Source organism: Trichechus manatus, unplaced genomic scaffold (assembly GCF_000243295.1).
Source record: "Trichechus manatus latirostris isolate Lorelei unplaced genomic scaffold, TriManLat1.0 scaffold00013, whole genome shotgun sequence".
NCBI lineage: Eukaryota > Metazoa > Chordata > Mammalia > Sirenia > Trichechidae > Trichechus > Trichechus manatus.
The window spans coordinates 1,183,930-1,207,878 of NW_004443949.1; the positions used below are offsets into that span (position 1 = coordinate 1,183,930).

At 40.1% G+C, this 23,949-nt stretch overlaps 1 protein-coding gene across 1 annotated transcript in view; it reads left to right on the plus strand.

The window, feature by feature from the left end:
- The window catches only part of UGGT2 (UDP-glucose glycoprotein glucosyltransferase 2), a 189,255-nt gene that overhangs the window by 49,613 nt on the left and 115,693 nt on the right, over window positions 1-23,949 (plus strand). The window contains exons 9-10 of the mRNA XM_004371389.2: window positions 9,707-9,806; window positions 11,683-11,743. Of these exons, the coding sequence (XP_004371446.1) occupies window positions 9,707-9,806; window positions 11,683-11,743 (161 nt within the window). The remainder of the gene's footprint in view (window positions 1-9,706; window positions 9,807-11,682; window positions 11,744-23,949) is intronic.

The following is a 23,949-nucleotide window of genomic DNA, read 5'->3' on the forward strand; positions in this document are numbered from 1 at the left end:
CATATTTGAGAGACAGTTTTGCTGGATATATAATTCTTGGCTGACAATTATTTTCCTTCAAGGTTTTAAATATGTCCTCCCATTGCCTTCTAGCCTGCATGGTTTCTGCTGAGTAGTCCGAGCTTATTCTAATTGACTCTCCTTTGTAGATGACTTTTCTTTTATCCCTAGCCGCTCTTAAAATTCTCTTTATCTTTGGTTTTTGTAAGTTTGATTATAATATGTCTTGGTGAGTTTATTTTGGGATCTACCTTATGTGGGGTTCGATGAACATCTTGGATGGATATCTTCTCATCTGTCATGATATCAGGGAAGTTTTCTGTCAGCAAATCTTCAGCAGTTTTCTCTGTATTTTCTGTTATCCCCCCTGTTCTGGTACTCCAGTCACTCATAGGTTATTTCTCTTGATAGAGTCCCACATGACTCTTAGAGTTTCTTTATTCCTTTTAATTCTTTTATCTGATTTTTCCTCAAATAAGTTGGCGTCAAGAGCTTTATCTTCAATGTCACTAATTCTAACTTCTGCTGCCTCAATTCTGGTCCTATGACTTTCTATTGAGTTGTCTAATTCTGAGATTTTATTGTTAATCTTCTGGATTTCTGATTGCTGTCTCTCTGTGGATTCTTGCAGCCTATTAAATTTGTCATTATGTTCTTGAATAACTTTTTTAAGTTCCACTACTACTGTGTCCATATGTTCCCTGCATGTTTCTGCTTCTGTAAAATTTCCTTTCTTCTTTCTAGAGGAGTTCTGTATATTAATCTTTTGTAGTCTGCCTCTGGTAATTCCAAGAGGTTCTCTTCCTCCAGAGAATTTATTCTTTATTTTGGGAGCTTGCTGAAGTCATCATGGACTGCCTCTTTATGTGACTTGATATTGACTGTTGTCTCCGAGCCATCGATAATTTATTATAATTTTACTTTGTATTTGCTTAGTGAGACCTAGCTTCTTATTTTGTTTTGTTTTGATATGCCCAAATAGGTTGCTTGTGTGACTAGTTTGATTTTTGACACCTTTTGATCTCTTAACATCCTGTCAGCAGGTAGTTAGTTCTGTAACTAAGTATGTGCACACAGGAGTCCGTTAAATTTTCCTATATGGGATCAGCTCGGATGTTCAGGCAGTTGGTCACCAAGTGTGTGATGCAGGCTCTCACCCCCAGTCCTAGAGACGCATGGGTGATTGGTGCAGGCACTGGACTCTGGCTGTGGTAGGGGATCACGCGCTGAGCCATGCAGGGGGCTGACGGCTGCCCCAGGAGTCTGAAAGGAAAGCGTGTCCCTATTCTCTAGGGTGAGTAGGAGGTGACTTTTGCAGCTGGACTATGACCACCCCACTCCGTTGGCTGTAAAGGCTCGAGGGCACCACATTTCTTGGACTCTTGTAGCAGGTGAGTAGGTGGTTTAGGTGGTACCACCAGTCCTCAAGCCCCTGCTGTAGATCGATAAAAGTGCCTGCTTAAGGGGCAGCGCTGTTTCAAGAGTCACAAATCTGCCAGTTCACAGCTGAAGCAGCTGAAGTTAAATTTCAGATGTTTGCCCTGTTGTACTGTGGCAGTGAGGACTAACACTGTTGAGATGGGTCCCCACAAGTCTATACAGGGGTGTAAGGCACTCAGAGTCTGCAGACCCATGGTACCTGTGCACAGTAAAGGAGCTGTGCCGACCCTGTGTTCCTGGCCTAGGGGAGCCAGCAGCTTATTTGTTTCCTCTCGAAGGCCAGGAGAATGGTTCAGGGTGCATTTTGGGATCTACTTCTGGCCCAGCGGAGTCCCGGCGCAGAGCGCGGAGGGAGGAGGTAAAAGGGAGAGAGATTTTTCCCTAATGGGCTTTTTTTTTTTTAAATCCCCGCAAAAGGGTGCACGCATGTACTTATCCTAGCCTCTTGGGAGCTGCTCTTCACTGGTTTGGAGTGTCCAAGCAGAATGTCTGCTGCCGGGTCTCTGTCGATGTGGAAAGTGCTTCCTGAGTGCACACACAGCACGGCTGTTTGCCTGCTTCACTGCGGATCAGCATGGCTGTGGCGCTGCAGTTTCGCCACCATGGCTCTGGCCCTCCTCACCTCTTCCAAACGGTCTCCCTCTTCCATATCACTCAGAGGGATTTCTTAACTTACTTTGTTCAGGGCTGCCAGATATTCACATAGAATCAAATCACTTGTTTTTCTAGGTCTTTGTAGTAAGAGGAATATAGAAAGCGTCTAACTACTCTGCCATGTTGACCACGCCTCTCAACTTTTTTTTTATTAGATGTAATTCACATAGGAAACAATTCACTCATTTAAAGTATACCATTCAGTGGTACACTTTTAATTGTTCTACACCTGTTACCATAGTCAGGGTTAGACTGTTTTCATCACCCTAGAAAGAAACTCTGTACCTGTTAGCAGCCACTCCCCACTTTTCCACAGCACCCCTAGTCCTAAAAAAACAAAAAACAGTTGCCATCGAGTCTATTCTGACTCATGGTGACCCCATATATGCAGAGTAAAACTGTACTCAATAGTATGGATTTTCAAGGCCGTGACCTTTTGGAAGCAGATTGCTAGGCCTTTCTGTTGAGGTACCTCTGGGTGCATTCAGACCACCAGCTTTTCACTTTGTAGTTGAGTGCTTAACCGTTTGCACCACTCAAAGACGCCTACAAATAATAATATTGTATATTTCATCGGGATTATAGTTTATAGGGTCCTTCCACATAAAAGATTTTTTGACCTTTACAGTAAGCTTCTTTTAGAGATAAGAAAAGTGAAATTTAGTGGTTTGATGTGCCAGTTACCACATGACTATTAAGTGAAGGCTTTTGGATCCAAGTTATGTTCTCTATACTGTACCATTATATACATAAGTGAGCTTTATATATACTTAACAAATCTTTGAGATAACATATTTTTAAATTACAGCGTAATATGCAGGACCACGTCTATTAGGGTTCTCTGACTTTTGGTATACTTTACCTACCTAATATGCATGTCGTATCAACTAATCACTGTATCCTTCATTTACAGAAAATCATTCAGCAGAATGAGATGTTTAAGAACATAGTGATAAATTAACTGTGAAGAATCTACTTCTCTGAATATATAAATCTGTTCACCCCAGGACACTGTGATGTACACTTCCTTATTTGTTGTCTTGTTTGTTTCCACTAGACATCGCGTTTGCCCTTCCTTTCGTTATAGCATCCCAATAGCACTAAACTGATGCAGCATGCTCATATCCATTCTCCACACTGATAAATTAGAATGATCTTTCTAAAATGAAAACCTGACCTTATCTTTGATAAGTTCAGCCAGAATTGATCACTTAAACCCCTAATCGAATAGTGGCCTTATATTACTCAGCGCCCCCACAAGAAAAAGGTGGCACACAAAAACTAAAGAAGCTTAATAAAGAGACTGTTTACAAAGCCATGGGCAGGGTTCAAGTAAACCAACAAGAAATGGTTTGTGTGAATCCAGGACTAGCAACTATAAACTTTTACTGCCCCTAATCTTGAAGGGGCACTGGGAAGGAATGATTACCAAAACCTGGAGAGAGTGTATACAGAGGACTGCTAATAGGGAGCTGGGTAGTAACTATCTAATCCTTAATCTTCTCCTACTTGGTGATCTCTTGCCAGTGACTTCCATTGGCTGAATCCAACCAGAAGTGAGAGGGTACGAGAGCCTGTTGATGTAGATCATAAATAGGTCAATCTCTTGGAGCCAGCCTAGGGTTGAGCAGAGTGGATCTGGGGGCAAACAGAAAATATCCAGCCTGGTCCTCATCCAAGAAAGCCACCTTGTTTTCCCAAAGCAGACACATCAGGAGCATCTTGTATAGAAAAGAAGGTTGCTTACCTAGCTGGCCAAGTTGTTTGTATCAGTACTGACTAAAGGACTGATTTCACTGGTGCCTGTTAGACATATTAAGTCTGTCTCCTTAGCAGGTACACCAAGCTCCTCTCTAATCTTTTACCTTCTCTTCCAGGCTCATATACCGTCAACTCTTCTGTATGCATCCTCCTGTCAGTTTGACAAATATGCCATCTCCTTTCTCCATAACTTTACATAGGGTCATTTGCTCATATATTTGGTTATTCATTAATTTATTCAGCAAATATTAAAACCTACTGTGTTTGACCATCAGGATACAATGATGAGCAAGTCTGACAAATTTCTTCCCTTTTATAACTTAAATTCTAGTAAGTAAGACAGTAAACAAGAAAGGAATGTTGGAATTAAATTATTATGGATTTTGCTAAGTGCTAGAGAGAAAATAAGAAGAGTGTTATGATTGAGGATATCATAGAAGCTAAATTAAATAGGGGTTCAGGGAAGGCCTCGCTGAGGAGATTCCCCCTGAATGGAAGCCTACGACTTCCCCAAGCACATTTACACGCACACATCTTTTGGGGGGAGATTCTTTACCCATTAAGGCTCAGCTGAAACATATCCTCTTCATGGAAACTTCTGTAACACTCTGTCAGCATGACAGGTTCTTTTCTCTGTGCTGCCATAACATTTGTATATCCCTGTTATGGCATCCGTCTCATACACTAATCCTGATTTTATCTGTCTCCCCAAGCAGATTTTGAGTCCTTTGAAGGTAGAGCTTGTTTGCTATCTATCCAGGTATTTCTAGGTTTTAACATAGTACCTACCATAAAGTAGGAACTCAGTAACTGTTTATGAAGGATGAAGGGAATAAATGCAGTAACACCATTAATGAGGAATTAAACTGGAAATGCTGAACTGACAAGTATTTTAAGTAAAGTAGTTTAGAGCTCTTACCCAGAGATATTATTAGAAGGGGAAAGGAATACTAGTCATATTCAGCCAGATAGGGACGAGCCCTAGGGTACAGGAAATTTGGTTAAGGTAGAGAGGAGCAAACAAACTTCAGGCACATCCCACTAAGGAGATTAAAAGCCCAGGTGAAGAGAAAATAAATAAATGAGGGAGGGAGGAGGAGAGGAGTGAGCCAAGAATCCAGATGGAATGTCCCCTGGAATTTTTAGTCCATTTTAAACAGACTCCCCTGCTACATTTGTAAAGGCGCTTCTAATTAAGGTGTTAGGGTATAAACAGATAAATATTTACAAGTTCTCTTACATTTATACCCCTCTGAATCACCTCCCTGCCTGTCTTAGGCTGGGCTCTCTAGAGGAGCAAAAGCAGAGGTCAGATGATGACAGATCCAATGCAGGATGCACAGTGAGACTGAGCCTTGCTGGAACATCCCTTTGTATACTGGAGGCAGGCCACACCCCCAAGGAAACACGCTTTTCAACTGATTGGCTGCTCATAGCAGATCTCATCACGGAGATGATTACATTATATCAGATCTCATCATGGAGGTGATTACATTACATACATTGCATTACTGAAGAAAAATCAGTCCACTATCTACCAAACCACTGAGAATCATAGCTAGCCAAGTTGACAGTAAGATTAACCATCACAATGCCTTAAACCGTCATTTTCCCTGAAATCCTTTCCTCTGAGGATTAGTAAGTTAGTCTTATGTTCCCCACAAACATAAAATCTGTTTGGATTTAATTTTTGTGTGTGTGTGTTGAATTTTTATTTTATAATATGTATATTTTTATTTCTAGAGGGTTTGGTTTTGTCTGTTCCCTTTAACTGCAAGGCAAACCCACTGTTTGTTGTGGCAGAAACTTCTTAGGTTGAAGTGAGAACTTCATGAAATTTGGTTACAATGTTTGCTGTAAATTGGCAAATAGAAACATTCAGTATGATCCCGCTGTTCATAGTGGTGTTAATACAATTCCCAGAGAAGCCAGAGTATTAACAATCCACTGAAGAGGTGATTAGAATGACCTTGGAAAAGAAAATAGGCCTTGGGTCAGTCTTACTCATTTTTTGATCTGATTGTTGTTACTGTTGTTAGATGCCATCTAGTGGGTTCTGACTTACAGCGACCCTACCTACAAAAGAACGAAGCAATGCCCAGTCCTACATAATCTTCACAGCCATTGCTGTGTTTGAGCCCATTGTTGCAGCCACTGCATCAGTCACTTTCACTGAGGGTCTTCCTCTTCTTCACTGACCCTTTACTTTACCAAGCATTGTGTCCTTCTCCAGAGACTGATCCCTTCTGATAATATGCCCAAAGTATGTGAGACAGGGTCTTGTCATCCTCGCTTCTAAGGAGCATTCTGGCTGTACTTCTTCCAATACTGATTTGTTTTCTCCTCTGGAAGTCCAAGGTATATTCAGTATTCTTCACCAACACCATAATTCAAAGGCATCAATTCTTGCTTTGATTTTCCTTATTCATTGTCCAACTTTCATGTGCATATGAGACGATTGAAAACACCATGGCTTGGGTCAGCACACCTTAGTGCTCAAGGTGACATCTTTGCTTTTTAATACTTTAAAGAAGTCTTTTGCAGCAGTTTTGCCCAATGCAATACATCTTTTGATTTCTTGACTACTGCTTTCATGGGTATTGATTATGAATCCAAGTAAAATGAAATCCTTGACAACTTCAATCTTTTCTCTGTTTATCATGATGTTGCTTATTGGTCCAGTTGTGAGGATTTTTGTTTTCTTTATGTTAAGGTGTAATACATACTGAAGGCTGTAGTCTTTGATCTTCCATCAGTAAGTGCTTTTAAGTCCTCTTCACTTTCAGAAAACAAGGTTGTGTCATCTGCATATCACAGGTTGTTAATGAGTCTTCCTCCAATCATGATGCCCCGTTCTTCTTCATATAGTCCATCTTCTCCAATTATTAGGTCACCATACGGATTGTATAAGTATGTTGAAAGGCTACAACCCTGACACACACCTTTCCTGACTTTAAACCCTGCAGTATCCCCTTGTTCTGTTCGAACAACTGCCTCTGGGTCTATCTACAGGTTCTGCATGAGCACAATTAAGTGCTCTGGAATTACATTCTTCGCAGTGTTATCCACAATTTGTTACGATCCACACAGTCAGATGCCTTTGCATAGTCAATAAAACACAGGGAATCATCTTTCTGGTATTCTTTGCTTTCAGCCAAGATCCATCTGATATCAACAGTGCTATCCCTTGTTCCACATCCTCTTCTGAATCCAGCTTGAATTTCTGGCAGTTCACTGTTGATATACTGCTGGAACGGTTTTTGAATGATCTTCAGCAAAATTTTACTTGGATCTCATATTAATTGTTGTTTGGTAATTTCTGCATTCTGTTGGATCACCTTTCTTTGGAATGGGCATGTTTGGTTTAGTTTGCAGTGACGTTTGTCATTGGCCTCCTCCTTCTGTTACCTCTTCCCTGGCATTCCTATTTCTTCTGTGATTTTTGTGCCATCTAACTATACCATCCTCTATCGTTCCTCGTCACTGTCCCTTTTCAGCTGACAGATTATTCTCTCACATTCATCAAGGAGTCTGCAACTCATGCACTTCATGTGTGTCATCCTGTATATGGTACATCAGAGACCATGTAGACTCAAGCTTTGTAAGTCATTGACCTTTTCACCTCCCCCAGAACCTTATTCCCTATTTCATTTCAGTCACCCCTTTACCTGAGTATACTTTCGGCTTTGTAATCAATCAAAATTTGTCCAACTCTAAAATCTAAAACTCTGGTATTTTAGCTTGACAACAGCTCTTAGACGGTTAGTGTTCCCACCTCTTCACTCCCACTAATCTTGATCTTCACCTTCATTGGGATCACTGAGTTTTGTGAGCTGATTTATTTTCAATCTATCAGACTCCCTCTGGCTTGACTTCTTTTCAAGCTTTTCAAGATAACAGCATAATACTTCCAAATCCATCCATTTTAGACACCATCTTGCCAGTATCCATAAGTCTTTTTTAAATCCTTGTTTATATCTCTTTCTTAGCATTTTTTTTGTCCTGTATTATAATTTTCTTCTATTTAAGCGTCCTTCAGAATGCCCTCCAAGGGACCCCTGCATAGTTTAGAAAATTGTAAATGATGGGGTGCTTTTGAGCTTTTAAGCAGAGGACATGCGTAGTCAGCTTTAACCACCTTAGTGTCTGTGTAAAATGTATTTGAATTAAGTGGAAACAGGAAATCCAGTTAGGACATCATTGAAATAGTGTAAATGCGAGTTTAAACTATGGCTGTAGTAGAGGGCATAAAAGGAACACTTGAATTTGGAAAATATTTAGGAGATAAAAGACGACTCCAAGATTTTCAGCTTTGAGACTGAGTAGACAATGTAAAACATTTAAATAGGTTTTGGGGTTGAATGTGGGACCCAGAAATAATGAGACCAGTGTTGGAAAGATTGATTTAAAGTGATTGTGAGATATCCAGATTATACAGTCTAGTAGTGGATTGAATATACATACTGTCCTTAAGCTAAAAGGAGAGGATTCTAAAAATGGAGAAATCTCAGTGTAGGGATTTTAAAAAGGATGGTGGGCTGCTGATTGAGAATATAGAGTGACAAAATCAGTGCAGCAGGGAAAGTGCCCTGAGGCTTATCCACGTGTAGAATGTAGAGCCCGTAAAGAAGACATGGTGATAAATGGAAAAGTGAGTACTGCGTTATAGAAGCTAGGAAAAATGACTTTTAAGAAACAAAGCAATTAGTACTCTTTCTTTATAAGAAGTGGTCCTATTGCAGAAGGATCCTGCTAAGTAAGGACTGATAAATGTCCATTGTGTGTGGCCATCGGGATATTACTGACCACTGATAGTGAAACTGAAGTACTGGGTGCTGTAAACATACTGCGGTCGGTTGAGGAAACTCTGGTTAAAATTATTCAGCCAGTAAGTGATGGAGCTGAAATTTGAACCCTGGTCTGTTAGACTCTGCCATCCAGTGAGAGGCACGCTAAGAGTATGTTTTTCTAGACTTTGACTTCAGACTGATAGGGTGCTTCACACTGAGAATATGGAAACAAAAATAGTTTTGTTATGTTAAACTGTTGTTTGTCCTTGCTCTTTCTGATTCTGAACAATTAGTGTCTTAACTGCATGGACTATTTTGTGGAACACTTATTTGATAAATTAGAATTCCACCTCTAGTGAAATATTAAAGAGAAACAGTATGCTTCACTAATATGTTATGGAAGAATTAAGTTTCAGAATCTTTTCAGACTCTTAACGAGATAATAAGACTAAGGATTATTGCTTTTGACATATTTAAGACTGACTATAGTTAGCCACACATATTTTTCTTTCCATAGAACTGTTATTTCAGGTAAAATAATACATTCTAAGCTTAGGATTTTACTTTTATTTTAGCATAATTGGTAAAACAATGTTGAAAGAGAAAGTGAGTGCTTCTCATTTATTGAGTTAAATACTTTCAGTCTTTCTTAAAGTTCTTTGGAGAATTGACTCCTTAAAGCTCTTTTTTCCCCTCTTCTTTGTTAGTCTGACAATCAAAGCTTTTTGCCACGTTTTTTTTAATCTAAGTAGAGAAAAAGGAGCTTTTTGTCAGCATTTCTTTCTATATATTTTTCTTTTAAAGTTACACTGTAATTTGCAGAAAACAAATAATAGGTATTAAATGATAATTACTCTTTCATAAAAGTGTAAAGCTTACATAAGTGAACATGATGATAGCTTTTCATTTACAACTTTTAGAAAATGCTAGATAAGAGTGTTAACACATTAAAATACAAATATATCGGAAGGAGAATTAAGTAAATTATTTAAATTACACGGATGTCTTTTAAAAGTCTGACGTTGTACTAGATTCCTTAATGGTTATTTTTTCCCTTCTAGATCTTAGTTTTCAAGCAGCTTCTCAAATAATGTCCACTCCAGTTTATGACGCCATAAAATTAATGAAAGACATTTCGCAGAACTACCCCATAAAAGCAAGGTATATTAAAGCTCATTGGTTGGATCGTAGCCAGAATTCTTTTCCATTAAATAAATTTTGTGGGATTAACTGATTTCATTTAACATGATGATATCAATTCTAGATATATATAGCTTGCATATAACCAGTGTTTTTCTTCATTATGTATATTGGTTTTTTTATTAGAACATAATGTTGGCTTGTGTGCACATGTGGGTACCCACTACAAAGTAGAACTCTTGAATTGTTTCTGGAAGTACATGGAAAGAAAAAAAGATTATTTACAAAAAATTTAATGTAAACAAACAGTAATCCGGGGGCGGGGGGAGAAAACTTGTTTAAGGAATAAATAAGAGAGTATTTCTCTTTTTCACTCATGGAGGATGATGAAAAGTACTATTCTGAATACGAAATCCATGCCCAAAGTACTGCCAAACCATGTTCTTGCCCCATCAGATTCTAAAGAGTTAGGGTCTTAATTGCATGGAATGTTTTGTGGAACGCTTATTTTGCAGTATTTAATTGAATTGCTTTCAGGAATAGTGATGTTTCATTACTAAACACATCGTCTGTTTCAATAGGTAATACATTTAAACATCTAAAAGTGACTAGTACATACAGTTCAGCTTACCGTATATTACATGGATTTACGAAATGACTTTGATGCATTTATATTCTGGTTAATAAAGACATAAAATTATAAGCAACAGGTAAAATATAAGTTAGCCGTATTTTATACCAGTGACAAGTCACAATTGCATATACAGCAGTAGTGTCTTAGTAGAATTGAAAAGCAGCCTGGTGCTCTCAGCATACCTTCTAAAGCACTGGATGATTGTTATACCTCTGTTTATCTCAAACACTGTTTTGCATATGTATCCACAGTGCCAGTTACTGAAAATTAAATCTAGGTATTCTTTCCCTTTAAAAGATAAAAAATACTACATAATCAGCCACAAGATACCAAGACGCTCTTAATGATACCCTGAGAATACAGGGGTCTTTCACTTCATTAGAGATTCTGAATGACTCTATTGATTTAACTATTTCAGTCGATTTTAGTTGAAGTGGTCAAGAGTTTGAAGAGTCAGTATTTATATACTAAAACATGAAATATGTGTGCATATTGTTTAGCCACACTGCTGCTAATTAACAGCTTTTAAAATCAAGTCAAATACAAATAAAGTAAAATAATTTTAGTTTTAATAAAGCAATTAATTGGCTCTTTTAAGGTTAAGTGAGTACAGCTATTCAGTAGTTCTGATGCTAAATGGTTGGTCATTGGGAAAATTGTAAAACGTGCTGACATTGCTTAATGGCTAAATTGTGGGCTTGAGCATATCACTAAAGCCATTTGGTAGACAATCTGTAAATGTTTGTTGAAATGAAATATTTTCTAAATGAATGAATAATTTGTACTATTAAATTTTCACTGGTAAAGGTATTGCCAGTATTATGGAACTTATATACTTCGGTAAAGATCTGAGGTTAGCCAAAAGTCTTTCTGTACAAATATTCTGAAAACTGCCTGTTTGCATGGACACATATCATGATTTTGGTAATTTCATACAGAGTTTTCTGTGGGTAAAACAAAGTAAAATTGCATTTCTAATCAAGTATTTTTGAAAAATAAGTATCGTAGTAACAAGCTCTGACAATATTTAATACATACAGTTAGTACACGTGTTTTTGACAGTCTCCATTCCACCTGAACCAATGTCCTTGTCAGATGAAAGCCGTGGCAGCACTTGTCAAATTAGGCTGTATGGAAACGTCAATCTCTCAGTCTCCAGGGGCTGAGAGTTTTTAGTGTCTTATCCAAAGTATTACATTACAGTGCATTATTGATTAGTGTGAACCACCCAAGGAAGAGTGAATTTTATCAATATTTTCTCAGATCACTGACCAGAATTGCTGTGAATCAACAAATGAGGGAGGAAATACTGGAAAATCAAAAGGTTTGTTTGAATTCTTTTATTAAAAATTTACTAGTATCAGTATTTCAGACTTTAGCTCTTCAATTATGATACAAAAAGAAAATATTAATGTATGTTTTTAATTACTAAAACAGTTTTTTCCTGGTGGCACAGTAGTTAAGAGATCAGGCTGCTAACCAAAAGGTTGGCAGTTTGGATCCATCAGCCGCTCCTTGGAAACCTTGTGGGGACAGTTCTACTCTGTTCTGTAGGGTTGCTGTGAGTCGGAATTGACTGGATGGCAATGGGTTTGGGGTTTTTTTTTTGTTTATGTATAGCTTACATGCTATGATTTTAGCCAGTCTTTCTCCTGCTTATTTCCTCATTCACCCTATACTCCAGACTTTCTGCCTACATAATTTTCTTCACAGGACAAATAGTAAAGGTATGAGTTAATTATTCCATTTCTCATAATTAGTTTTCCTTATAAAAGCTTGTGAGGACTGAGTGAAGTTTGGAATGGGACATTACTAGACTCCTCTAGCATATGGGACACAACTGATCATTATTAAGATTCTGTCAGATGGTCTCTTAAATTTTATTAGGACCTCAAATGATCCTGTGTTACTACTTGTAAAGTGCTTATTTAGAACACTACTGTCGTTAGGTGCTGTTGAGTCATTTCCAAATCATAGCGACCCTGCTGGACAGAGTAGAACTGCCCCATAAGGTTTTCCAAGCTGTAAATCTTTACGGCAGCAGACTGCTACATCTTTCTCCCAAGGAGCGGCTGGTGGGTTCGAACCATCAGTCAAGTGCTTAACCACTACACCACCAGGGCTCCTTCTTAGAACACTACCTGGCTTTATTATATATGAATCCTTTGCCTTTAGGTAAAATAATACCAGATTCGCAGTACCCTAAACAATCACTTTTTCTCAGATACCAAGAAGTCTCAGAGTAGGTAGCTGTGGGTATTAGTTCTGCTCAACAATGTAAGGGAGTATCGTTGTCAGAGGTGCCCTGGTGGCACAGTGGTTAAGCACTCTCCTGTAACCAAATCTAAGGAGAAAGATGTGGCAGCCTGCTTCCATAAAGATTTACAGCCACGGAAACCTTGTGCAGCAGTTCTACTCTGTCCTGTAGGGTCTCTATGAGGCAGAATCGACTTGACGGCAAAGGGTTTGTTTGGTTTAACATTGTCAGGGAATGTATGTAAAATAACGTTCACATACATGCAGACAACTTGACCTTTCTGTTGTGGTTGCAAGATCGCTGTGGCAGCTCCAGAGCTGATATCCACATTCAAAGCAGAAAGAGATGGGAAGGGTCCTGCCAACCACATGTGTCCTCACCAAAGCCTCCCTGGGACTCTTCAGCGGACTTCGGCTTCCATCTCACTGGCCTGAATTTTATCACAAGTCCATCCTTATTTCCAACGGAGGCTAGAGAATTAGTGTTTACTTTTCTAGTAATTGAGGCAGGCAGAGCAGAGGTGGGTCAGTTATGGTACTAGGTTAGCAAGCCAACAGTACGTGTCACAGTGGACATACTAAGCTCTCAGTAGATGTCAGCTGTTTTGATCATGACAAACAACTACAATGATGAGACTAAAGAGGTAGATGCATAGGTAACTGGAACGTCACCTCTTTGGTTAACATCATCCTACCTGGCGTGTTCTTCGCCTCATTGTCTGCCTTACAAATTCCTGTTTATCCTTCAAAACTGACTTCTAGTATTACTTCTATCTGTATTTTTCCCTAATTGCTCTTACCATTCTTCAAGCAAAATGAATTTTTTTTAATGAGTTCTTGTATTTGTTTGGATAATGCCATCTACAATAGGAAAGGAAGGGAGGGATGAGAAGAAGAGGGAAGAAGAAAGAAATGCCAGAATGTCAGTGGTTTCTTACACAGTAGAAATTTATAAATTTTTTGCTCATTAAACAGTCCAGAGTAGGTGTTCCTGATCATCAGAGCTCTACTGCATGTAGTGATTTCAAGTCCAGAGCCTGGAGGATTTCCTGAGGTTAAAAAAGAATATTGTAGGAATAACAGGGAGAAAATAGGAAGGACTAAAGATCTAAAATGGGCTAATTTTAAAGCCAGACCAGTGTGATGACATAATCATAGGGTGACCATCTGAGTTCATTGCTGAAGTAGAATAGAAATGAAAGTTAGTACAAATGAAGAAACTCTGAATCTAAGGCCTTGAATGAGTATAATATCTGTCACAAAGTGATTCCCTCAGAAATATTTGTTGAATTAAAAACATTTTGAATGATTAAATTTTACCTATAATACATTCTGTATTTAACAATATATGGTTTTTAAGATGTTGTATTTATTATGGCAGGTATTAATATCCCAATGTATAAATTGAGATCCAGTGATTTCTCCTGGGTCACAGAATTGATATAAGACAGAAACACAGTTAGCATCCTGTTCTATAGTTTATTTCAGTTCATTTTAATAAATGTTTATTCAGTGTTTGCTTAACTGTCAAACACCTTGACAGATGATTGGAGAACAAAGATATTTGAGAAGATTGAGAAATTTGATCCAGTCGCTTTCCTGCTAAAAATTCTTAAACTCCAGTTTCCAGAGCAACAACATACAAGATGCTAGAGAGCACAGTCAAGGTGCATCTAAATAAAACTGGGTGGGTAGAGGGTATCTGATGTAGAATGTCAGTTCCCCACAGAAATCACCGGAGAAACCTGTTGGTAAAGTGAAGCTGAGTTAGATAAACTTACTGCAGCAAGAGAGCAACACCTGGACAGAAGCTTGTTGGTACCTCAACAGGAGGACTTTTGGGTAGGGTACTTATGGGGTTGGGGGTTTTAATTTCAGCAGCTTGAGTTGGGCCTTTCAGGGTAAGGAACTGTTTGGGATTTGTTGATGTTTGTGACACGCTAGTTTAGGACTGGTGGACACAGCAAAGTGATGGTTTTGATGAGCAAACTGTTGGCCTGATAAGCCAGCCCTTTTCCCAAATGAAATAGCTGTCTGCCCAGATATATAAACCATTCACCTGGAAAAATTGGTTTGCAAGAATGTCCTGAAGCAATGGTAATTTATTCATTTTTATTCTTATCTTCCGGGACAAGAATTTCCTGGAATAGTTAAGTGATGTTGGCACAGATGGTGTTCCTGTCGGTCCCAAGAGTTGAAATATATTGACACAGGGGGTCTCATTTCTTCCTGGGGAGGCAAGAGCTGATTTTTTAAGCAGATAATAACTAAGTAGAAAAGTGGCCAGAGACAGTATTACTTTCCCTGTTAGTACTTTCTGACCAAAGGTTTGATATTGCTAGTAGGTAGCAAGTTATAGGGTATGACTATTAAAACCTGTAAGCTCTTTAGTTAAAATGTTTGCAGATGGAAAACATGAATTATTGAGAGAGATTATATTATTGTTCACAAGCAGTCACTCTCCTCCCCCTGGCAGAGGATTCTCCTTCTCTGCACCTTTGATATTGGTTGATGCCATGTGACTTGCTTTCACTAATGGGAAGCGAGCACACATGTATATGTTATATACAAGTAGAAACTGTAACTACAGTTGCATGATTTGTCTGGTCCTCTTGGCTTTTGCCCTCTTGCTTCTGCTCTCTACCACAAGAGACATGTCCCAGATAGAGGCTGCTCTCCTAGGCTGGATCCTGAAATGAAAACGCCCATGGAACAGAGTCAGAGATGACCTGAGGGTATGAGTATACAACACGAGCAAGAAATAAATGTTTCTTCTTGTCAGCCATTGAGATTTGGCCACATGTGATTTTTGGATTGTTTGTATTAGGAATTTGGTTGCAATAACAATCGACAAATAGATTAAATTTTAGGTTACCTTTAAGCAAAGGTGTCACTTTGAGGACTAAGGTGTGCCTGACTCAAGCCAGGATATTTTTAATCACCTCATATGCGTGCAAAAGCTGGACAATGAGTAAGGAAGACCAAAGAAGAATCGATACCTTTGAATTATGGTGTTGGTGAAGAATATTGAAATACCATGGACTACCAGAAGAACGAACAAGCCTGTCTTGGAAGAAATACAGCCAGAGTGCCCCTTGGAAGCAAGGATGATGAGACTTTGTCTCATGTACTTTGGACATGTTATCAGGAGGGACCAGTCCCTGAAGAAGGACATCATGCTTGGTAAAGTAGAGTGTCAGCGAAAAATAGGAAGACCCTCAACAAGATGGATTGACACAGTGGCTGCAACAATGGGCTCAAGCATAACAACCATTGTGAGGATGGCACAGGACCAGGCAGTATTTCATTCTGTTGTACATGGGGTTGCTGTGAGTCGGAACCAACTCAGCAGCACCTAACAACAACAACAATACTCTTGAAACTATAAAAACAATCTTTCGTATTTGAAAGAAAATTCAAAATAACTTTTGTTATGCTGTATAACTATTTTGGAATTGTTTGGAAACAGAATGAAAATATAGTGATAGAAGATGAACTGGAAGAATAAGAGGTAGCTATAGGAGAGCCATGGTGGTGCAGTGGTTAAGCTAACTGAAAGGTCAGCAGTTCGAATCCAGCAGCTGCTCCTTGGAAACCCTATTGGGCAGTTTTACCCTGTCCTGTAGGGTCACTATTAGTAGGAATCAACTCAGCGGCACACAACAACAACAATTCACAATGAAAATATAGCAGTTATTAACATCTCTACATTAGAACAGGGGCCCTGGTGGCGCAGTGATTAAGTGCTTGGATGCTAACTGAAAAGTTAGTAGTTCAAATCCACCAGCTGTTCCACAGAAGAAAGGTGTGGCAGTCTACTTCCATAAAGATTACAGCCTTGGAAAGCCTATGGAGCAGTTCTACTCTGTCATTGGGTTGCTGTGAGTCAGAATCAATTCGACAGCAGTGGGTTACATCAAAACACAGCAGCAGCATTCGTAAAACAGGAACTGTAGGAGACAGAAGGAGAAGTAGAATTTACATCTCTGTTCAACTGATGTCATAGTCAAAAATAAAATACCGACACCAAACATTATCAACATAGTAGGTCTTATGGATATGTAACAAAGTTTGTACCCTGATAATAGAGCAAATATGCCTTTTTTCAAGTTTTTAAGGAATATTAATGGCAAAAATCCAGAAAATATATATAATAGAGAAAACATTATCATATCCCAGTGCAAATTAGAAATCGATAACAAAATTTTTGAAAAGGCTTATTTGTCGCAGCCCCTCACACGGGGCACCATCTGTCGCAGCGGCGACGATTGTCGGGGCGGCGGAGACAATAACCAGTGCCACAACTCTTACAGAGAAGTGGGGCCAGGAGGGTCACTCCAAGGAGTCGACCCCCGGCTTCAGTCCCAGGAGTTTATTTTATAGTCAGTACAGCAAGCAGTGAAGCAAATAACAGAACAATGGGCTTTGGGTAAGTAACAGTAAGTTTTGGGCAAGGGAGAAGGAATTCAGGTAAACAAGCCAATCAGTAACGGGACAATAGGTTTGGGAAAACAAGTTGTGCCTAATCTCCTCCTCATCGCTGACAAGTCTCAACATGTCCTGTGCAGCATAGAGGCCTTTGAGGGGCTGAAGTTGTCAATAGTGTAGCCATGTTTAAATGGCATATATCCCCACATTTCCCCCCTTTTGTTTAGTTAATGGAATAAGAATCGAGGGTTTCCACTGGTCCAACAAGTGTCCGGTAGGACAAAGTAAAATTTTCTCTACGAGATAAAATCCAAGATTATCTCAGCTACTGTCTCCACACCTCAGGGCCTGGCGTCTTAGTGAGTCTTTGTGAGCCCAGCTTCAGCTGGGGCACACTCCATATGTTTAAGGAGGAGAAGTAGCATAGCTATGAGTAACACCTAGACTTAGGTGAGCTCCTAGATGGCGGCTATCGCAAGCTCTTTAAACTCATGGTGCTGGTTTTCCACTGGATACCATCTGGTTTTTCACCAGGTTACTAAGTAAGAGCGATGCTCTTATCAATTGCATAGCCGGAGTGAGCGGACTCAATGTGCCTTTCAAGTGTGTAAGACAATAGAGGATGATCTTAAGAGGATAATATAATCCTCTGCACTAGTAATATCCTGATTGTTGGACCCATGGGTTTTCTCTGACTCTCATTTTGTCAGGTAAACACTAACTTTTAACATCCACTGAAATTATGCTTCTTAAAGGCTTAAAGATTTATAAAGGCTCAAAGATTCGTTAACAATCAAACAAGCAATGATTTACACAGCTTCACTATTACTTGGAAGGGAATCACTAGGAAGGGCAATTTATACATCATAACAGATTTAACAATCAAACAAACACTGATTTACACAAATTTACTATCAATTGGAAAGGAATCATCAAACTTAGAAATCTATCTATACAGAAGCATCTAACTAGGAGAAGCAGAAAATATAGAGGAATTTACACATAGCAAATTTTCATTGGGGACTTACTGATTAACAAATTACTGATTAACAAGATAATATAGGATGACTGTTGAAAATTGTCACGAGGGAAACCATAGCTAGAAACAGGGTTTCAGGTGTAAGTGGGGCACCTGTAGTTGAGAGGATATGCTCAGCTTTGGAGGAGAGGGCTTTCAGACCTCCCTATGTTACTGGTATTGCAGATTTCCGTTGTTCAGTGTCCATCCCTGGGGGAAGGGGTGATTTCGGGTCGTATGGCGGCCCTTCAGTGTTCATCCCGGGGGGAAGGGGTGCCGGTGTCAGTTGTAGCTCTGGAGTCGGGTCGGATGGCGGCCACCAAAGGAGTGATGGCGGCGGTTCAGAGAAGGGAAGGGGCGGAGGTGCAGGGTAGAGTGTGCTGGCACACGGGGGAGCCACAGCGCAGGGTGTTTCTGGGACCCCTAGTCGCGGCCCGAGCGCAGAGCCGGCTCTTGCCTGCCCAGAGCCTCCAGGTGGGGCTGTCCTGGGCGGCGACACCCCAGGCGACCGGGCCGGCGAGCCCGGGCAGCGGCAACCCGGGACTGGGCTCGGAGCGCCACAGGAGGGATGGTGGTGGTGGTTCCCATCGGAAGGGTGGTGGCTGTCACTGGGTCATGATATGGTTTTACTAATCGGGTGGGAATCCAAAGTGGACCTGTAGGAGACAAAACAGCCGCATACCCTCGCCCCCAGGTTAGTAATTCTACAGGTCCTTGCCAGACAGAGGGATTTTGAGGATCTTTATAGAGGACCTGTGGGCGACGTTGGGTGTCAGAGGGGATAAAATGTCGTTCTGCAGCAGTATGACCATGTTTGGCAACCGATAAAAAGTTAAAGAGAGCTTCGGCAAGTCTTTCATTTTGGTCAAATAGTCTAGACCCATCATCTCCCACCTTTTGTTTATTTAAGAGCTGTTTGAGAGTATGATGGGCACGTTCAATTATGGATTGACCTTGATTATAAGGAATGCCAGTGGTATGAAGAATATCCCAAGTGGCACAAAATTGTTGAAATTTCAAGTATATGTAGGACCATTATCAGTTTTAAGAGCTTGGGGACATCCCATAGTTGCAATGGCTTGGGTGAAATGACGACAGGCAAGAGTAGAACGTTCTCCAGAAAGGGCTGTAGCATAGAGAAACCCAGAATATATTAGCCCAATGAAAGCCTTTACCACAGCGGGGACACTTTTGGGCTGGAAGTTTAGTGTTGGCATTTTTGTTTTTTAAACTGTGACAGTCTTTCTTAAAATGTCCAGGTTTACTGCACTCAAAACAGGTGGCAATGGATGGACGGAGAGCTGCTGCTAGTACTTGTGCTTCGTGAGTCTCTGTGCCAACATTTTGGCATGCTCTAATCATTTCAGCTAGATTAAGATTCTGTGCCTTTAAGGGAGCTAAAACAGCCCCACAGTCAGCATTAGCATTTTCATAAGCAAGCTGGAGACAAAGAACTTCAGCTGCTTGTTGGTTATCTACCTGTCAGGAAATGGCCATTTGGAGACGATTGATAAAGTCAATGTAAGGCTCATTTGCCGCTTGGCGAATAGTGGCAAATGAGCCGGTGCGCATTCTGGAATCAGGGATTTTACTCCAGGCTTTGGCGGCAGCGTCGGAGGCTTGACTGAATGCTTGGCTATTCATCTGGCTCTGGGCCTGAGGAGTGGAATAATTCCCAATACCCAGGAGCATGTCAAGACTAACAGGGATATTATGATTAAGATTGTCTACGGCATAAAGGTTACAATGCTCCTTGTACTCCTGACTCCATACACTAAATTGAGCAGGAGTTAAAACTGTTCACATTAGGAGATTCCAATCCCGGGGGGTCAATTCAAAGCATTGTCCTAAACCTTCCACAATCCCTTTTGTAAAGGAACGTTGTAAACCATTTTCTATCATGCTTTTACGAAGTTCCTTAAAAGCTTGAAAGCCAAGGCCATCATGACGGGGTGGTCCTGATCCCCGAATGACAGGATAAGCAGGAAACCCCTCTTTCTCACGGCCCTCCCGCAAACATCTTTCCATAAGAGACTCATGTTGGAGAAATCAGCCTTGGGAGGCATGAAAGAGGAGGGTCATAAACATTTTCTTTACTAGGGGAGGGAGCAGAAGGAGCTGCCTGTAGGGGCTGTAAAGTGAGGCGGCAGTGATGCCAAGCAATAAGAACTGAAGCTGGGACGTTCATGTCACGAATGATGTTACCGATACGTTCCCATGCTTGTACATCAAGGTTTCCCTGCAAGGGATACCGAGGATAGGCAGATTCAATTAAAAGCAGAAGTTGGGTAAGAGCTTCTTCTGACACCTTAAGCTTGGAGGCCTTTAACAATCCTAACAGCTGGGTTTTATATTGACGCTGTTCAGAAGAAAGAGAATTCCCCATAGCGAGGAGGAATAAGAAAATGAAGGAAAGAATGATAGGAAAGCTCCTGGCCAGAAGCCTGAAATCCCTTGGGAGCGGTCAGGAAAGACCTGCCGCTCTGGGGCTAAAGAAGCCTAATCTGAGAGTGTTCGGGAAAATTCCGCCCGCGGAAAAACCCTGCCACTCTTGGGCTGTGCCTTTAAACAGCCTGAAAAGGACGTCCGATGCTCACCACCTAAAGGGATTGAGTGCAAGGGTGCCTATGCAGCTATATGGCGGTCTGTCCTCACACGGGGCACTGTCTGTTGCATCCCCTCACATGAGGCACCATCTGTCGCAGCGGCGACAGTTGTTGGGGTGGCGGAGACAATAACCAGTGCCACAACTCTTACAGAGAAGTGGGGCCAGGAGGGTCACTCTGGGGAGTCGACCCTGGCTTCAGTCCCAGGAGTTTATTTATAGTCAGTACAGCAAGCAGTGAAGCAAATAACAGAACAATGGGCTTTGGGTGAGTAACAATAAGTTTTGGGCAAGGGAGAAGGAATTCAGGTAAACAAGCCAATCAGACAATAGGTTTGGGAAAACAAGTCGTGCCTAATCTCATTCTCATCGCTGACAAGTCTCCAACATGTCGTATACAGCATAGAGGCCTGTGGGGGCTGCAGTTGTCAATAGTGCAGCCGTGTTTAAATGGCATATATCCCCACACTTATTTATGTGGAAATTAGTAATTCTACTAACTCTTAAGTAGAAGGGAAAATCAGAATTGCAGTATTACTTTATATTTTTTATTGTGGCAGAATATATATAATAAGAGTTTTGCCATTTTAACCATGTTAACTGTACAATTCAGTGACGTTAATTACATTTACCGTGTTATAGAACCATCACAATTTATTTCCAGAAGTTGTTCATCACCCCGCACAAAACTTTATACCCATTAAGCATAACTCCCCATTCTGCCCTCCTCCCAGCCTCTGGTAACCATTAATCTACTTTGGCTCTGCATTTGCCTTTTGTAGATACTTCATATAAGTAGTATAATATATTTGTCCTTTTGTGTTTGACTTATTTCACTCATTATAATATTTTCAAGGTTCATCCGTGTTTTAGTATGTATCAGAACCTCATTTCTCTTTGTGGCTGAATAATACTCCATTGTAGAATATGCCACATTTTGTATATCCATTCATCTGTTGATAGTCACATGAATTATTTCCACCTTTTGGCTATTGTGAATAGTGCTGCAATAAACACCGATATGCAATTCCCTGTTTTACCCCCTGCTTTCCAGCATTTGGGGCACATATCTAGGAATGGAACTATTGAGTCATATAATTCTGTGTTTAACTTTTTGAGGAACAGCCAAACTGTTTCCATAGCAGCTGTACCGTTTTATATTCGTGTCAGCGATGCACAAGGGTATCAGTTTGTCCCCATATTCACCAAACTATTTTCCATTTTTTCTAATAGTAGGTGTGAAGTGGTATCTCATCGTGGTTTTGATTTGCATTTCCCCCATAACTAATGACATTGAGTATCTTTTCATGTGCCTGTTGGCCAATTATATCTTCTTTGGAAAAATATCTGTTGAAGTCTTTTGCTTACTTTTTAAATTGGGTTGTTTGGCTTTTTGTTGTTGAGTTTTAGGAGTTCTTCATATATTTTAGATATTAAACCCTTGTCAGATATATGGTTACCAAATACTTTCTCCCATTTGTTAGGTTGTTTCTTCAGTTTCTTGACAAATTTCTTTCGTTCACAGAAGTTTTTAATTTTGATGAGGTCTAATTTATTTTTTTTTCTAAGAATTTATAGTCAAAAACAAGGTCCTGAAGATTTAGCCCTGTGTTTTTTTCTAAGAGTTACCTGGTTTTAGTTCCTATATTTAGATCCTTGGTCCATTTTGAGTTAATTTCCACGTGTGCTATGTGCTATGGATCTGACTACATTGGTTGTCCCAACACCGTTTGTTGAAGAGACTATTTTTTCCTTATTGAGTGGATTTCGCACTCTTGTTGAAAATCAGTTGGCCATAGATGTATGAGTCTTTTCCTGGATTCTCTATTCCATTGATGTATGTGTCTATCCTTATATGAGTACAGACTGTTTTGATTACTGTAACGGAACTGACTGGACTGTACCTAACAACAGCAGCAACATAGAGGTTAGGATTTACCACATGTATTTACCACAGTTCAATACATAATAGTCACCGTCAGTGGGAGCCAACTCAACAGAAAGTAACAACAATCTGAAAGTAATAAAAATACTGAGAGGTTTCTTTTTTTCCTGAAATTTGACAAGATGTGTCTAAAGGTTCATGTGGAAAATTAGCAAGGAATATTAGCCAGAAATACTCTGAAGAATTGAAAATGCAACAAGGGTCATGAGCACAGACCATGGCTGCACCGACATGTTGGCTGCCCAGCTGCTCCAGCCCACTTAGGGCTGCTGTGGCAGCCCACTGCCATCAGCTTTTCCACCTCTCAGCGGTTTGGAGTTAGCAGTGAAACAATTTTGAAACAAACTTTGGTTTCAGAGCAAGGAATCTTTTAATTGGTAAACTACGTAAAATTCTTGCACTGTAGGTGATCTTCTTGTTCAGTTGCCTTTTCCAGAACATATTGATGAGAAAAAGACTAGCACGAAAATGGCTTCCATGTAATTGTTTGTTGTTGATAGGTACCATCGAGTCAGTTCCAACTCATAGCAATCCCATGTACAACAGAACGAAACACGGCCCGGTCCTGTGCCATCCTCACAATGGTTGTTATGCTTGAGCCCGTTGTTGCAGCCACTGTGTTAATCCATCTTGTAGAGGGTCTTCCTCTTTTTCGCTGGACCTCTACTTTACCAAGCATGATGTCCTTCTCTAGGGACTGATCCCCCCGATAACATGTCTAAAGTATGAGAGATGTAGTCTCACCATCCTTCTAAGGAGCATTCTGGCTGTACTTCTTCCAAGACAGATTTGTTCGTTCCTTTGGCAGTCCATAGTATATTCAGTATTCTTTGCCAACACCATAATTCAAAGGCATCGTTTGGCGCCTTTGAAAATACTTGGCATAGTAGACCACATGATTGTCTGATTCAAAATGGTCAATACCAGTCCATTTCAGCATTATTGATGTGTATGCATTCCATTTCATTTTTGACGACTTCCAGATTTTCCTAGATTCATACTTTGTACATTCCACGTTCCAGTTATTAATGGATGTTTGCAACTGTTTCTTCTCATTTTGAGTCATGCCACATCAGCAAATGAAGGTCCCAAAAGCTTGACTCCATCCATATCATTAAGGTTGATTCTACTTTGAGGCAGTTCTTCCCCAGTTGTATTTTGAGTGGCTTCCAACCTGAGGGGCTTATCTTCCAGCACTATATCAGACAATGTTCTGCTGCTATTCATAAGGTTTTCACTGGCTAATTCTTTTCAGAAGTAGACCACCATGTCCTTCTT